The sequence below is a fragment of the Drosophila kikkawai genome, chromosome 3L, assembly GCF_030179895.1.
Source record: "Drosophila kikkawai strain 14028-0561.14 chromosome 3L, DkikHiC1v2, whole genome shotgun sequence".
NCBI lineage: Eukaryota > Metazoa > Arthropoda > Insecta > Diptera > Drosophilidae > Drosophila > Drosophila kikkawai.
The window spans coordinates 28,121,143-28,138,754 of record NC_091730.1 but is presented as its reverse complement, the minus strand read 5'-3'; the positions used below and the strand labels follow the sequence as shown (position 1 = coordinate 28,138,754).

Below are 17,612 nucleotides of genomic sequence, written 5' to 3'. Positions count from 1 at the left end.
GATTTTTCTTTAACAAAGAGCAAATTCCCCGAAGGGTGTGTATAGGTGGTATAGGCTTCCCAGGTCTATAAAATAAAGTAGTGATAGGCGGTTTATATTAAATAGTAGCAATTGTGGACATTTTGGGGCATGAATATACAGAAAAACACCAACAATTATGTTGGGCATGTTTGTAGCGTTGGCGCCACATTTTAAATTTAATTTTTCAATTGTTCCTCGCCAACTTTGTTTACATTTTTCGTAGTGTTGGTCAAAATTGCACTGTTAAGAAGAAGATATTAGAGTTGCACCGAAAAACTATCGCCTAAAAAACCTTGGTTAGATTTAGATGGGTTTTAACCGCGATCCATTTGAGAAAATTCGGGACAGCAAAACCTTATGGACCGTTTGTTCAACGGACGGTGAATGCGTTTTGACGGTGTGTGGTAGGACCCTATTATATTATTTCATAGCTTCGGTTTTATTTTATGAAAATCGGACGACTATATTATACTACTACCATAGAAACGATCAGTGGATGTACAGAAAAATGTAAAGCTGCGAGTGTAAAACTGTTACTGTCAAATTGTAAATATAATAAGTATATGTAAAATGTAATGAAACTTTGTTTTTTGTGCGTATTCAGCATTTAAATTTATAAGGTTGTTACATAAGATATTTAAATCTACAATAAGCTTTTTTTACATGATTAATACTGTCTTCCCACACAGCGCATCTGTGAGGAACGGTTGGGAATTTTCGCAGATGCGAAACTCGTGTTCCCACAGAGCTGCGTCAATATGCATCTGCATCCGAACAGCTGATCGATCAACTGTGGCTCATGAAAACGTAAACAAAGGCTGTCGAATTGGCTTTTGCAAAATTGAAATGAAGCATTTACCAACTATTTTGGCTGTTGTACAACAGCAAAAGCACAGATTGCGTCAGACTTTATCCGTTTCTCTAATGATTTTTCTCTAACAAAGAGCGAATTCTCCGATGAGTGTGTATAGGTGGTATAGGCTTTCCAAATCTATAAAATAAAGTAGAGGTAGGCGTTTTATATTAAATATTAGCAATTGAAGACACTTTGGGGCAAGAATATAAAAAATAAACGCCAACAACTATTTTGGGCATGTTTGTATTTCATTCCATATTTCATTTGTTCCTCGCCAAGTTTGTTTACATTTTCGTAGTGAATGGCCAAATTTTCACTGTTAAGAAAAAGAAATCAGAGTTGTATTGAAAAACTATCGCCAATAAACCGTGGTTAGATTTAAATGCGGCCCAAATAAGAAATTTCGGAACGGCAAAACCTTAGTTCAACGGACGGTGGATGCGTTTTGACGGTGTGTGGGAAGACCCTATGAAATTTACTTTTAATATATGTACATATGTGTGAATAGGTTATTAAAGAAGAAAACCATAACAAGAATGAAAATTTGTATGTACTCGATAGTACTATCGATGGTTTTTCAGTTCTGGTTATGTTATAGTTGTCATTTTGGTTACATCACAGTCAAAATCTGGAAAGGTAACTAAAATGTAACTTATTTTTTCATTTGAAATTCTTATTGATCATGAAAATATTTATATTTGAATTTCCTAATGGATATTAATGGTGTTTTTTTTTGTAATATTTGCCTATCGTCATTCAAAGGTACTTACTATATTAAGTTTATTTTTCCTACAGTTGTCAATATGCCCTTTAGAAACTGGTTTTCGGTGCCCATCGTTAAAGCCGATGACGAAGAGGAGTTAGTTGATCCTCAAACTGCACTTAGGGTATGCACAATTTAAAATATATTCCTTGTTAATTACGTACATATTTGTTTTAAATTTAACAGGAAAAATGCCATGCTAAGTCACATATTGAGTCATTGTACAACAAATACCAGGAGTGCAATGATCGTGTAAATGGACGTTCCAAAACAACTGAGACGTGCGTCGAAGAATTATTTGACTATGTTGCTGAATTAGATCATTGTGTTGCGCACAGTCTTTTCTCAAAACTAAAATAGTTTAAAATGAAAGCGAGAAATATAACCAAATATTAGCACCGTTCAAATATTAGTCAAACTGAATATTTTAATTTTGAATTTCAAACTGTTACAGAAGGCTAGGTTTTGTGGGGTAACCGGGCCTTGACCAGGATCTGTTATGACCAGACAACGGAGTCGAACTGGTTAAAAAATCTTAGAATAGGTGGTCTCATACCGGGGGCCGATACTGCAACACAGTGAAGCAGTGAGGGGTAAGAAATTTCATTTTTTTTAATTATTTTTTTTTTTCCTTTTAATGCTTGTAATCTTAAGAATATTGTGCCCACGTTTTACATCGACCATAGCATAATTTACGAAGATATGCAGAATTGAACGGAGGTCATTTGGTGTGTGTATGGTGTATGAGTATCAAAAGGTTTAAATCGCTCTCCTGGAGAATGCCATTTTGAAAATCGGTGTAGAAGATAACTATAATCTACAGGACCAATCAATTTAAAATTTGGAACTTTTTTAACTAATTCTCCAGGTCCCTCGAGCTTTTTTAATTTGTAATTTTATTATATTTTTTACCCAACAAATTAATTTTAATTTTTTAGTCAAAAATCAGGGTTTTGATTTCCAATTTTGATAACAATTTTAGGAAAAATTGTATAAATAAGAATGCTACTTGAGTACCTGGAGACACTTATCCTCCAACTAATGCATTACAGTTTTTTGATATCTGTAACGAACATTTAAAATTATATATGCAGGCTAGTTGTTGGCACTGAGAGAAACGCACACGCAAAAATGTTCTCCTGCTGCGGCTCGTCGGCAAGGGGGGAGGTCGACTTGCTGCTTCTCTCAGTAGGGCCTATTTTTATTATCTTTAAAAAAAAGGATTGCGTGTCTAATTTTTGCCGATATAAGAGTGGTAGGAAAACTCGGACATTCTAACCAAGAATATAAACGTGTCGAATTCAGAAACTGCCCTTATTCCATGCCCTAGAATCTATGTATGTATATTGAATCTTCCACAACAAATTTTTTTTGTTCGGGGTTTTTTTTCCCCTAAGGCACAGTGGCCGATTTGGCTGTTCTAGCGGCAGATTAAGAATATTTTCAACTGTTAAATTTAAAAAAAGTTTTATTTTCCATCAATAGTAATATTATCATATATATAAAAAAATACTATAACCGATCATTTCGATTAACTTGATCAGCTGTTAACACTCAAAGTCAACATATACACATATGGACAAAATAATAGGTGTGAGTTTTTTTTCTTTGTTAACGTTTAATTTCTAATTTATTGCTTTATAAATCTTAACAAATCAAGTTTTTTTCATAACTCATAATATTTGTCTACATTTAAAAACTAAAAACAGTTTCACAAACTCTCTAATAATTAAAAAAAACTATTTTATAGTTAAATTCACAAATTTTGCCTGGACAAAATAATAGGTGTAGGATGATTAATTTTCAAATTATATCGATTTTTCAATCAATTTGGTCCTGTTTCAGTTTTAAATCACTAATTGGCAGTCAATAATTGGTATATCCGCCATTATTTTGTAGAATTTTCTCCATTCGTCTTGGCATGGACAATATTAACTTGCGACAAGTTTCAACTAGGATGTTGTACCAAGTTTTTTGGACAATATCCTTAAGTTGACCGATATTTTTGCAAAAAGTCCTTCCAACTTCTCTTTTAAGTTCACCCCAGAGATTCTCAATGGGATTGAGATCCGGGGATTGACTTGGCCACTCAAGAACATCCACCTTTTGCTCCCGGAACCAATCCTTTACAACTCGCGATGAGTGTTTCGGGTCATTATCCTTTTGGAACTTCCATAAAAGTGGCATATTATCCTCGGCATATGGTAGCATTACTGTCTCCAATAAGTTTTTATAAACGAATCTATCCATGATTCCGTCGATTCGATGAATCGGACCAACACCATCCCAAGAAAAGCAGCCCCATACCATTAAGCTACCACCTCCATGTTTCACGGTTTTACATGTGTACCTGGCGTCAAATTTTTTGCCTTTAGGACGACGAACATTCCTTTTAGGGTCATTACCAAACAAATTATTTTGGTTTCGTCACTCCAAAGGATATTACGCCATTTTTTCTCACCCTGCGGGCCGCATCAGGTCTTATGATCTAATCCAAACTTTTGCCTCATCTGTAAATTAGCCGTCCGGAGCAAAGGAACCCTTCGGGCAATCCTACCTGGTAGGTTTGATGTAATGCTACCATATGCCGAGGATAATATGCCACTTTTATGGAAGTTCCAAAAGGATAATGACCCGAAACACTCATCGCGAGTTGTAAAGGATTAGTTCCGGGAGCAAAAGGTGGATGTTCTTGAGTGGCCAAGTCAATCCCCGGATCTCAATCCCATTGAGAATCTCTGGGGTGAACTTAAAAGAGAAGTTGGAAGGACTTTTTGCCAAAATATCGGTCAACTTAAGGATATTGTCCAAAAAACTTGGTACAACATCCTAGTTGAAACTTGTCGCAAGTTAATATTGTCCATGCCAAGACGAATGGAGAAAATTCTACAAAATATTGGCGGATCTACCAATTATTAACTGCCAATTAGTGATTTAAAACTGAAACAGGACCAAATTGATTGAAAAATCGATATAATTTGAAAATTAATCATCCTACACCTATTATTTTGTCCAGGCAAAATTTGTGAATTTAACTATAAAATGGTTTTTTTTTTTTATTAGGGAGTTTGTATAGCTGTTTTTAGTTTGTAAATGTAGACAAATATTACGAGTTATGAAAAAAACTTGATTTGTTAAGATTTATAAAGAAATAAATTAGAAATTAAACGTTAACAAAGAAAAAAATCTCACACCTATTATTTTGTCCATAAGTGTAGTAGCACCAAAGATAATACAATTAACAAGATGCCTCACGCCCATATGTACATTCGTTTTGCAATATGGGGCTTCATTTTTGATGGCAACGACAATCGCGTTCTAAAAATAGAATGCGTTTGCTTGTATGAGTAAACACAAGAACACGCAAGCGCGTATGTGTGCGAGAATATGTGTCCGCCAGCGCGCAAGCACCAAAAAATGTAAAAATGTGTTTTGTGCTAGCGACCGCTTGTTAGGAGGCGATGCACAGTAGCGCATCTCGAACAATTTGCGTTGCAAAAATCGAAAAAGTCATGTTCGCAAAAACGATTTTAACCATACTTATTCGACAGAACATTTCTCAAGGATTGAGAATCTGTAATAAAATCAATTAACATTTTTTTTTTATTTCTAAGTGTAACCGCCACAAAACCGTGAGCGCTACAGTTAGCATATTTTCTTTTATTATTATGCAGTACATATGTATATATAGTTTACAACAATTATCTGTCCGTTCAAATTATTAGGTTATCTTATTTGGTTCAAAATATATGATTTTTGCAACGCTAAATGAGAAAAGGCGCCACTGCGATAGTAGCGGCAGCAAAAACAGATGATCTCGAATATGGATTGTATTTGTATACAAGTTCAATCCAGAAAATCAGTTAACTAAATTTTATTTTCATCTGTATGTATGTATATTTTATAATTTTATTATTAAATAAATATACAAAATAATACAAATAATTGATTTAAATACATACATAATTTCATATGTATTTACAATTATCTAATTCAATTGACTAATAAATTAAAAATATATTATTATGATTCATACATTATAAAAAATTCATTTATAAATCAATAAGTATATAAAACTAGCACTCTATCTCAGGATTCTTGAAATTTGTCCTGAGGTCGATGGCTATGTCGAGGAAGGCTGCTGTTAGGAGCCTGCCACGCTGGTTGGGATCCGCTTAGATGCTGCACACCAGTTGATCTTCGTGTGCCCACGCGTTGTCTCAATCGGGCATTTTCCCTTACTACATTTCGTCTCTCCTCGCTTAAGTTCTGTGAATACACTTGTTGCTGGATTGCATGCCTTGTGCGGAGACCGATGTTCACACGTCGTGCTATAGGCATTTTCGACCATAGGCAGAGCGGTTCATTTAACCTCTAATCCACATAATTTACACAGTTCAACTTACCACCCTAAATACAAATGCTGGTTTCCAATTGCACTGATAGGAAACGAATAACTTATTTTACTCAAAATTGAACACAATTTCGATTTGTCATAAAATAAACTGAGTAGAGAATTATGGCATGCTGTGTCAGTGTTGGCGCTTTATGTAAAAATGATTTTCCCGCTTTCTGTTGCAATTTTTCCTGAATTTTCTTTACTGCAAAAAATCACAAATTCCGAGACCTTTCCAACGAATGCAAAACCGTGGAAATCGGTTCGTGCGTTCTGGAGTTATTTGATCCCCGCAGAAAACTCGACTTATTTTTATATAATAGATTAAAGAGATGTTTAAAAAAAAAAAATCGTATTTGTAGTTTACGTTTAAAACCATCAATGTTTGTGGCCCCCTTTTTAAAAGCATGTTTCAGCTTCTGTAGACTAAATCTTTGTGAAGCTCGTCCCGGCCCGCAAAAACTGTATAGCTGTGCTAAACTTTGGTTCCTCTAGTGTGTAAATCAGGGGTGCCCAAACGTTGCTTATGGCAGAGCAACGCACCAATACACATAAATGAAAACACAAATACATTTACGCAAACGTTTTTTTTTTACTTCAAATTTCTGCACTGAAAAAAATGAAAGTAAATTCAAATAAAGATATCGAAAGTAATAAAAATACATGAAAATACATTTTAACAATACATTGGGGCTCACCATAGCAATTTTTACAAAATAAAAAATTAGATTCTGCAATATCAAACATCTTGCCCGCAACGCAAAATACAACTGATTTTTCGCGATGTACTTTTTTCGGCGATCCAACAACAATTTACATTCGGATAAGCGAAATAACGGTGAAGCCTATGAAAGTGTTGTTGCCGAGATCAACGAAGGCGTGGAGAATGAAGAGAATACGCAAAATTGTTTGTGTAATCTCCTTTGCTTATGGAGTGAGCCGTGCATGCATACGGCGATTGCTCTGCCTATGCTAAAGAGCAATTACAAAAAAAATGCGAGCACAAAGAGCTATGGGCTGGGCATGACTGGTGTAAATAAACCAAGATCAGCTGCCCTTACGTGCCCCTGCTAAAGTTAAGGATATTTTCAGTAAACATTAATTAAGAAATTTTCGCTTGAACCATACTCGCAAAAACTCTCGGTCTAACACAATGAAGGATATTTTGCACGTATTGTTGGTATCGTCAGATCCACTAATAACAAGTTTAAGCAAAAGTGCGGCTAATAGTTCGAGCAAAGCAGTTTCTTTTGACATTGAAGGGCAAAATCTACTTGTAGACTACAATATGCAAGAAGAAAATTAAATATCATTATTATTAATACCATTAAAATAAGCGAACTGAAACCAAATCTAAGTTGTATACCCGGAGTCTGGCGAATCGGAAAACATACCGAATAATCGATACTCAAGCCGAATCAGATCCGATTTCAAGGAACTAGTTCGCGGAACCAATGCTCGCGCGAGGTACGATCCCTAATGAAACCCGTTTTCCGTCTCTTTCGCCAACGAAACTTGTGAGAAACAGACGTGAAAGCTGTAGCTCTTCCGCCAACGAAACTTGTGAGAAACAGACATAAAAACTGTCGCTCTTGCCCCACCGACACTCGTGAACAACAGACGTAAATGAAGTCGCACTTTGGCCATTGAGAATCCCACGATCAAGACGTGCACGCGCCGCAAAAGTTTCCAGACACACACACAGACCAAAGACATTACCCTTCAGTTCCAGAATTCCTCGCCCGTCCAATTCCTCGCGGTATGTTCGAAAAACAAAAACAAATTACATGGGCCTCGTTCAGCGAAGTTCGAAACAAAATAGCCGAAACAAATTCTACCTACGCTCGGCTACTGCCGTGGGCTTCACGAAGTTCGTTCTTCATATTTGTTATTGTTTTCGATCTACGTTCGGAGTAGCGGTTGCGAGAATTCGTAAATTAGAGAGAGATGGAGATGGAAGGAAGGGAGGAAAGAAAATTGGTGTCAAAAACAAAGAGTATTGCACCGACGTGAAAATGACCTTTTTAAAATACGTAGAGTTATTTAAAAATATGTAAGATTATATTTAATTAATTTTTACGTATAAAATCGTGTGGGATATAAGCACGTAAGAAAATGTGCTTTAGACATGGCCGAAATGTTCATGTTTGATTATTGGCCCTTTGTGAATCTAATTGCAAGGCATTGCCTTGTCGGCTATACCCTGACACGCGCGAGAATTTTCGGTGTTCGGTTTTGTCTTCTAATTCTCTTTGCATTTTGAGTTGACTGCTGTTGCATTGAGAAGTGTTTTGCGTATTAGTTGCGTAAAAATGAAATATTATAAGGTAAGTGGAACTTATTTGCATTCAATTATTAATTTTAATTGAAGAATTGGCGATTAAAATGGATGCGACTTCAACCTAGACGGTGTGAATGGGATTCAGTACGGACTTACAAAGTTTTTTTATCCAGTTTAAGTTGGTATGTACTGCAATTTACAATTTGATTAAAAAATATGTATGTAGTTATGTATTTAATTTACAGATAAAATAAGTTTCTTAAAGGACTTAAAGGACCAGCAGCCGGCAAAGGAGGCCCGTGACACGCACTTATGTATGTATGTACATATGTATATATATTAGAGGTCTGCATGGCCGCATTCAAGCATAAGCTTCACTGAGTACTTCTGAATGTTGTACTCATTTTTGAGTACAACGCATTCAGCTGATCGAGTTCGCATCTCATTCTGTACTCAATTCTGCGAAATTTTGAGTATTCATAACGCACTGAATTGAGTGAATGCGTGTGCAAAACAGAATGAATGAATGAAGGCAGCAAAGAATTCTTAGAATACTCAGAATACAACGACTGCGCAGTCATATTATTATTATAATATTATAATATATATAAGTACATAAGTAAGTTATAATATAAATAAACAAATACAAACACTAAAGAAAAAAGTTTAAATTAATGAAGTCAATTATATGTCATCAAATTATGTTTCCCACTGGAAGCGCACGTAAACGAATACTCATTCTCTGTATTCGGCTCTGTCGGCATTCAATTCGCTCTCCCTATGTGTGAGTGTGTAGTTGTGAGTACAACCATGATCGGATTTTCAGTGCGTGCTCGCTTGTTGAAGGGAAAGGTTGTGTGCGGACGCATTTTATTTCGAGTTTTTAACCCTTAGTTGGAAATGACTTTTTGCAAATGTTGCCGACGGCATGTGCACGGCGTGAAATTTTTAATTTAAACTCGTTTTATTGTATAATTATTAAAAATATAATTACGAAAAATATTCCAACTCGTTTTATTACAGAATTATTAAATATAAAATAATATTACAAAATATTCAAACTCGTTTTATTATAGAAAGCGACTTCAACCCCCACCCGAAACCTAAGGGTTAAAACTCACACTCTATTGTCGTCCCACTCGCACTCATTAGTCTGAACTGCTCTCACTCGCACTCATTGTTATAAGTTGTAGTGTACCAGATGTTGCCGACGGGACTACCTTGTATAATTCTATCATGAGTACAACGACGGCGCACGCATTCACTCAAATTCAGTGGAATTCGCAGCCGAATTCATTCAATTCACTGAGATATGAATGTCTCATATGCCGTTTTGAATTAAGGCTCGAAGCCGCCCTGATGAGGCCGTGAGGATCAAGGAAGGGATTCATGTTCTTAATAGAACTGGATGCTGGAATTGGCCGCTTTTGGCTCAGGCAGGCATATTCAAGCGCAAAGTATCTGCGCTGTGTTATGAAAATTAGGAGTCGCTCAGCTGTGGAAATCTCTGTATTGGATAGCTGCAGCTCGCCTGGAATAGGTCGTTTTTGCGAGCGCTGGATGAAGCGCTGAACATAGGCGAAAACTCGTAGTGCCTTGTCGAGCTTGGAGAACCGCTCGAGCATGTCCTGCTCCGGGCATGCTAAATGGCAACGTATGGGTCGCTTCTCGATGTCGATGTCGGAAACTGATTCATAAGGTGCAGGCCAGGAGTCTTGTGGCTGAGTTAGCCATGAAGGCCCATGCCACCATAGCTCCCTGGTAGCTAACTCTTCAGCCGCTACTCCACGACTGGCTAGATCTGCTGGGTTGTGCTCGGAACGCACGTGAGACCACTGGCTGGCATCAGTATTTTGAGCGATTTTTGTGACTCTATTTGCGACGAAGGTCGTCCACTGACATGGTGGCTTGTTCAACCATGCCAGCACAATAGTGGAATCAGTCCATAGAAAAGATTCTATACGACCGAAAGGAATCTGAGGCAGAATTGCAGTCCACAAGTCTGCCAGAAGGACGGCTCCACACAGTTCTAGACGCGGGAGCGAGACGGTTTTTACCGGAGCGACTTTGGTCTTTGACGTTAGAAGATTTGACGAAATGATTCCATCACGCTGGATGCGCACGTAAATCGCTGCGCCATAAGCCTTTTGGGAGGCATCGCAGAAACCATGGATTTGGACTTGTACACCTGGTTGAAAATGTACCCAACGCGGGATGCGAACTTGGTGGAGGAAACTGTAGCTCCGAAGGAAATCATGCCAGCGATGTAGTAGTTCTGCAGGAAGAAACTCATCCCATTCGACGCTGGCTAACCAGATATCCTGCATCAGGATTTTGGCCTGAACCACAAATGGGGAGAGCCACTCAGCTGGGTCGAACAATTTCGCGATTTGGGATAAGACGTCACGTTTCGAATAGTTTGCCTGAATGGTGACCTCTGTTGGGACAAAATAGAACTCATCCGTCGTAGCGTTCCACCGTACTCCCAATGTCTTGGTGGTGCTGACCTCTTCGAGATCAAGAAAATCAGTCGAAAGTAGATGCTCTTTAGGAAGTGCTTTAAGGAGTGCACGTTCATTCGATGTCCACCTGCGGAGAGGGAATCCAGCTGAGTCCAGAGCTGCTTGCAGCTCCCGAATGGCTAAAATATCTCCAGCCTCTGTATGGGCTCCTGCTAGCACATCGTCGACATACATATAATTTGAGATTATATGCGACGCCCGTGGGTATTGGGCGTTGACATCGTCGGACAATTGTTGCAGTGTTCGTAGGGCCAGGAAAGGGGCACAATTCACTCCAAACGTGACCGTCTGAAGCTCGAAGTCGGATATATTCCCTTGGCCATTTCGATAGAGAATTCTCTGAAACGGAGTGTGCTCTTGGTTTAGGAGAATTTGCCGATACATCTTGGTGATGTCGGCATTGAAAACGAATTTAAACGTCCGCCACTTCAGGATTTGAAGAGTGAGATCGGACTGCAGTACTGGCCCTGGATACAGAATGTCATTAAGGCTGTTCCCATTGGAAGAAGGACTGGATGCGTTGAAAACTACGCGAACTTTCGTGGTCGCACTTTCGGGCTTAAATACTGCATGATGGGGGAGATAGAAATTTATCTTGTCGGTATTCGGAGGCACCGGCTTCATATGTCCAAGATCGATATATTCTTGGATCACTGAGTCATAAGTGTCTTTGAGAGCGGGCTCCTTCTTCAAGCGAGTCTCATTTCTCAGAAATTGTGCGAGTGCGGAACTCCTGGAATGCCCCAAGTCAATGTGCTCTGAATCTTTGAAGGGCAGGGATACTATATATTTCCCGTCGCAGGATCTGGTAGTTGTTCGGACGAAAAAGTCTTCACACAACTTGTCCGTCTCCTTTACCAGTCTACATGGAAGGTCCTCCACCTCCCAAAATTTTGTGAGAAGTGTTTCCATGGTTGCTTCAGACTCTATGGATATTTGTGTGGTAAAAGACGAAACCCTACTAGTGGTTGAAGACAATGGGCCGGTCAAAATCCACCCGAAAATGGTCTCTTGCGCTAATAAGGACCCACATACGTTTGGCCTCCAGCCCGATAGCAGGACAGACGGAAGAATATCCGCACCTAGAAGAAGGTCTATTTGAGACGGCTGGAAAAACGACGGATCTGCCAATGGCATATTTGGCAGCCTATCAAGAATGTTTCGGTCAATTGTGCTTGTCGGAAGATTGCCGGCCAGGTTCGGCAGCACAAACGCCGTCGTGTCGATCTTGAGCATAGGTTTGGCCGGAGTGCCCATCTGGAAATGACACATTTTTTGTGAGACACCGGAATTGGCTTGGTTGAGCCCTGTGACTCTTGTTGTTACGGCTTGAAATGGAAGTTTAATCCGGTTGGCAAGCCTCTCAGAAATGAAAGTGCCTTCGGAGCCTGAATCTATCAGGGCACGTGCTGGAAAATTCTCTCCTCGGTGGCACACATGAACTATGGCCGTACCTAGAAGTACTCCTTGTTGGTTGGAGGCGAAATTAACTGACGTGTTTGAGATTGGCTGCTCTGGAGGGTGAGCCGGCGCTGTGCTAACAGCGTTAGACGGAGTATCTTTGTGCAAGAGCGTATTATGCCGTCCCCTGCATGTGAAGCAACTATGCCTGCTCGGGCATTCACGAAGATTATGTCCCCTTGCAAAGCAATTAAGGCACAGTCTCTTTTGTTTAATGTATGATGCTCTTTGTGGTTGAGTCATCTGCAAAAACCGCGGACAAAGCCGAACTGGATGAGGCTCTCTGGAGCAGAGATCACAAAATCGTGCGCGTGGCCCGACTTGTGTCTCGAAGGTATTTACCCTCCTTGGTTGTGCACTTCTGGGCTCCCTTGAATGCTGTGTGCTGGAAGAATTGGGTCGCACATCCTCAATTGCTTCTAACGTCCGATATCTATCATCGAGAAAGGAATTCATTTCTTCCCAGGCTGGGATCGCGGACTTATTGGTCAAGGACTGCTCCCATAACGAGAGAGTGACCTTCGGCAACTTGGAGGAGATTAGAAAAATTAGAAGGCAGTCCCAATTTTCCGTGGAAATTTGTGAATGCTCGAGGGCTATCAAGCACCCTTGGATTGTGCTCTGCAGATCTTTCAAGGCCGTGCCTGATTCACTGCCTAGGGTCGGAAGACTAAACAGGATTTTTAGTTGGCTGTTTACCAACAATCGCTTATTTTCAAAGCGATCCTGAAGCGCTGACCACGCGGATTGGAACCCATCATTAGTCAGCGGAGACTTGGCCACAATGGCGTGAGCTTCACCGCTAGTTTTGGCGTTTAAGTGGAAAAGCTTTTCCACTGGAGTCAACCTGGAATTGTTTACATAAATGGCCGTAAACAGGTCACGAAAGGTGGGCCAGCGCAGATAATCTCCGTCAAAGATCTCGGTATCGCATGGCGGAAGACTGCAACCCCTGGAGAATGTCTCTGTCGGCGGAGCTGTGGGGACGGACTTACGGGCGATGTCTTCATTTAGCTTCGCAGCACATCTTTCGAACACCGCATAGCAGTGCTCATATTTGTTTTGCAGTAACGGAAGATTTCCGCTACCTCCATCGCGAAGAGCTGCTCTGGAAGCGGTTTCATACTCCCGTTCAACCTTTCCCCATAAGGATTGTATCTGATCCAGACGGATCTTTAAGGTAAACAAGTTAGGCTCGGAAGAGGATGCCGTAAATATCTGGCTTTCAAATTTGCTAAGACGGTCACTAGTTTCTATGAACTCAAGCAAAATAACGTCTAAAGTGGTCTTGGCTTTGGATCTCAAATTACTTGCCGGTCCCGCGCCCGTGTTTCTCGGACTCGGTTCCCGCCTTTGACTTCCATCTGTTGAAGGCGCTAACTGCGCTGCCTCCCTCTTCTGACTCGCGTCTTGCGGAATTGGTTCTTGTCCTTCCGACATTTTTTTCCTTTTTGGATTGGATTGGCAAGAATATGCCGTAGAATTCGAATGTTAGACTTAGTTGTGGTCAATACCGTCAACTAAAATCGCCGACGTAGAAATGTGAGACGGTAAAAACGAAGCGAATATGGATGGCAAGAATATGCCGCAGAACTAGGATGGTAGATGGTAGATGGTAGAATTAATCAATCTCAGAATTAACCAATAAAATTCAAATCGTAGAATTATTTGCTCCCAATACCGTCAACAAAATCGAAGAAGTAGAAATGTGAGACGGTCAAAACGAAACGAATATGGATGGCAAGAATATGCCGTAGAACTCGGATGTTAGATGTTGGATGGTGGAATTAACCAATCTCAGAATTGCAAGTAAATAAACTGGAAAAAATTTACTTGACGTAGAAGCGACGATAATCAACAATATGTGTAGAGGAGCCAATATCAATTGGAGCAAATGCGACGAGAATGGAAAATGTATTTGTAGTGGAGCCAATATTAATTGGAGCAAATGCGACGAGAATCGAAATTTATTTATATTTATAAATAATTTCGGAATGGAATTGCCCAGTTGTTTATTATTTTCGTACTTAATAATAACCCAATAAATGCAAAGAAAATATATATGGAGTACCCTTGACAATTGCGGATATTTATCGCGTGCAAAACTTTAAAAAGTATTAAATGAGCAATTAATTGATTAACTATTAATTAATAAAAATATTAATTATAAGGAAAAAATAATTCGATCGGAATGGTGGGATCGGAACACCTGACACCTTTTTTCTCAACTCAATGTTCGTTGTAAAGAATGTAAAGCTCTTAGTTATGTATGTATGTAAGTATGCAGATGTCGCGACGGCAGCGGAACTATGTATGTAAGGCGCGCCAATAAAATGCAGAAAAAAGACGGTCACTGGCTTACAAAATTTTGTTTTAATATTTTATTCTCTATTTATTTTAATTTATTTTCTTGGTTTTTTTTTTCTTTTTTTAAAAATGTTGTATGTAAATGTATGTGGAATGTATGTACATATGTGTATGAGGATGAAAATATAATGTGTAATATATATATATTATATGGAGAAAATATAATCTGGATTTATAATATAATAATATGTATGTATATATATGGATGATAGCGGACTGTATTTTGACTATTAGCAATTTTTTATTATGGAATTTTATTTTCTATCGTGCTTAATAAAGTAAGCCGATATGTATGGACATATGTATGTAATTTTTATTCTTGTGTCGGAACCGTTTTGTACATTGATGTACGGATAAATGCCATTATATAGAGGAAAGCGGACGAAAAAGAATATGGCGACGTTTAAAACGGAGACGGATTGAAAAAATTTGCCAATTTTATGGAATGGAAAATAGGAAATGGAAAATTCCTCAACTGCCGTTGTCAGGAAAACTCGCTCTTGGAGTCGACACGGAAATTAATCTTGCAGCAGAGTGACCGAAATTAATTGTTCGGACTACTGCTGAAGACCGGCAGTGAGGGGGCGACGGAATAATTCGTACTTATCTTGGAAAATATGAAACGCCGAGAACTGCTGGTGTGGAAGGAAACCAAAATCCGGAATCCAAAAATCCAAAATCCAATAAAATCCGGAAATCCAAAATCCACAAATCCGGCTCGAAGGACCAAAATGTTCGGCTCGAGGGGGGGGAAATTCTTCCTTCAATATCTCCAGATAGGCACAAAAGTTATTACAGAACACTCCCGCGCCGCAGTCAACGAAACCACCGTAGAAATCACCGCAATCGCGAAAGAGAAAATCACCACCAAACGAAATGAGAGTAGTAGGCCGGCGGCGTGGTTATTTTCAATATAATGGTCTGGACTCGGTCCGCTTTATTAGCTTGCATAAAAGGAATAATTTGTACAAGTTGGAAAGAGAGATTAGAACCGCCGATCGCCCAGAGTCGAAAGCCTCCGCTAGAAGAGCGAGAGAGCAAGCTGCGCAAGAGCGCAAGCTGAGAGCGAGAGCGCGCTGAGGAGCTTTGCAAAAGCGGGAGCGCTTCGGAGGCGCGCGGGGGGGAAGCGAAAGCTCCTGACCTGAACACATGCAGACCTCTAATATATATGTACATGTTTAATTTTGCAGAAATATGTAATGCTACCAAAAAAGTGAAGATAAATAAAAATATGCAATCCATAAATAAATAAGAATTAAATTACATCGGATTTTTATAGGAAGGGGGGATTTTTCAGGAATTCCTTGACGAATCGTGCACGATTATCTTTCGAAATTCCCGGTGACTTTCCCTGGCGATTCGTGGCGGATTCTTGGCGAATTTCGAATTCGTGGCTGGGATCACCTTTTGTATGGAAATTCCTCGAAGTTTTGTATGAACGTTCCCTGACGATTCGTCAGGGATCTATTTCGGTTCCGTGAGGAATCGTAGGGGAATCGTTGAGGATTGGAACTGAAGGGTAGAGTCATCAAGATGCGTTACGTCCATACATTCGTTTTGCAATATGAGGCTTCATTTTTTATGGCGCAAGCACCAAAAAATTAAATTTTAAAAACAACTTTCGCCAAGCTTTGATTTGGACGTGCTTTACATCGCTCTACGTTTATTCAAAGTTTTCTTAGTGAAATTCTATTTATCAAAGCCCAAATTTTTGGCAAGTGGTCGGTGTTTCCGAGAACTTCATAATCAATAAAAAATCGGACCTTTGTAAATAAAGTGTGTGACTTTATCGTCGTAAAACAATTTCGGTTTTACAATTGCCTTGCCTTTCTATTCTTGTGCATTGTATTTACCGCTTATCGCTGCATCGCCTTGTGTTGTTGTTGGCGCTAGCTAAATTAATAACACAAATTTCTTATTTTTCGGCGGTTGCCATCAACGACGCGTCGGTGGTGTCGAATGCCCACCCAATGGTTCCCCCCGTGGTCACTATCTCGGCGCCGCACAGTAGCGCCTTTTCTCATTTAGCGTTGCAAAAATCATATTTTTTGAACCAAATAAGGTAATCGAATAATTTAAACGGCATTGGACAGGTAATTGTTGTAAAATATATATATGTACTGCATAAAGTACCACGCCCACAAATACGCCTTTTTAAAGGGTATCAAAGTGAAAAAATAATTTTTTTTCAATGAAAACAATTTTTAAACAAAAAATTTTATTTAATTTTTAATGTTTATTTTTATGTATTTGCTCAAATAAAAATAATTTGAAAACTGAAAAAAAATTTTTTTTTTTTAATTCGAAGTGTAACCGCCACGCGCTACAGTTAGTATTTTTCTTGAAATGTATGAAATTGTGTCGGTATTTTGGTATATTTTACCCTGAGTTGTTTTGGTTTTATGCGTTGCATTTCCGCAGACGCAGCTCGACGCAGCCGATGAAAGTTAATTCTGATCCAGGAAAGATCCACGGAACTTGTAGTCATAGTGTAGTCAGTGGCCGGCATTGGCGTCAAAAGATATAGACTACTTTAGGCAGAAAAAGGTGAAAAAAATGGACACCTGGCAGGTAGCGATTTACCTGTAGAAGCCCAAACCAAAGTGTCGTTTTTTTTAGGTTCTTTAATACTTTATGAATGTATCTATCATTTAAAGTTAAAACCATGACCATTGGTTTTATGGTTTTTTTGTAATATTACCTGAAATTCGACCAATTTACACATTTTTTTTTGTATGATGCAAAAAACGAAACAAAGTTCAACTTTAAATGCTCATAACTTCTACAAAAAAAATCTTAAAATTGATTTTATTGCAGATTCTGAATCCTTGTTAAATTTCCTGTCGAATAAGTATGGTTAAAATCGTTTTTGCGAACATGGCTTTTTCGATTTTTGCAACGCTAATTGTTCGAGAGGCGCTACTGTGCGCCGGCCGTTACCAGAA

The 17,612-nt window shown here is 39.0% G+C and overlaps 2 protein-coding genes and 1 long non-coding RNA gene across 3 annotated transcripts; 1 reads left to right on the top strand and 2 right to left on the bottom strand.

Annotated features, from left to right (window-relative positions):
• The first annotated feature begins 1,423 nt into the window (after positions 1-1,423).
• LOC108075484 (cytochrome b-c1 complex subunit 6, mitochondrial-like) lies at positions 1,424-2,052 on the top strand. Its single transcript, XM_017167942.3, has 3 exons — positions 1,424-1,513; positions 1,673-1,764; positions 1,827-2,052. Exons 1-3 carry the CDS (start codon positions 1,426-1,428, stop codon positions 1,998-2,000), a joined length of 354 nt encoding a protein of 117 aa, XP_017023431.2. The 5' UTR covers positions 1,424-1,425; the 3' UTR covers positions 2,001-2,052.
• Positions 2,053-5,677: 3,625 nt separating this feature from the next.
• On the bottom strand, positions 5,678-7,470 carry LOC138928356 (uncharacterized). The gene is made up of 3 exons (XR_011444882.1): positions 7,362-7,470; positions 6,047-6,079; positions 5,678-5,971 (listed from the first exon to the last, which is right to left on the bottom strand). It is a non-coding gene; the product is annotated as an uncharacterized lncRNA (long non-coding RNA).
• A 2,118-nt stretch (positions 7,471-9,588) lies between these two features.
• LOC138928396 (uncharacterized) lies at positions 9,589-13,740 on the bottom strand. The gene is made up of 2 exons (XM_070285467.1): positions 12,643-13,740; positions 9,589-12,096 (listed from the first exon to the last, which is right to left on the bottom strand). Exons 1-2 carry the CDS (start codon positions 13,738-13,740, stop codon positions 9,589-9,591), a joined length of 3,606 nt encoding a protein of 1,201 aa, XP_070141568.1.
• Positions 13,741-17,612: the final 3,872 nt, after the last annotated feature.

Coding starts and splice junctions, on each gene's coding strand:
- LOC108075484 (XM_017167942.3), top strand. CDS start 1,426: ATGTACTCGATAGTACTATCGATGGTTTTTCAGTTCTGGTTATGTTAT. Junction 1,514..1,672: donor CACAGTCAAAATCTGGAAAG/GTAACTAAAATG, acceptor TTTTTCCTACAG/TTGTCAATATGCCCTTTAGA. Junction 1,765..1,826: donor ATCCTCAAACTGCACTTAGG/GTATGCACAATT, acceptor TAAATTTAACAG/GAAAAATGCCATGCTAAGTC.
- LOC138928396 (XM_070285467.1), bottom strand. CDS start 13,740: ATGTCGGAAGGACAAGAACCAATTCCGCAAGACGCGAGTCAGAAGAGG. Junction 12,097..12,642: donor GAAGTGCACAACCAAGGAGG/GTAAATACCTTC, acceptor TGTCATTTCCAG/ATGGGCACTCCGGCCAAACC.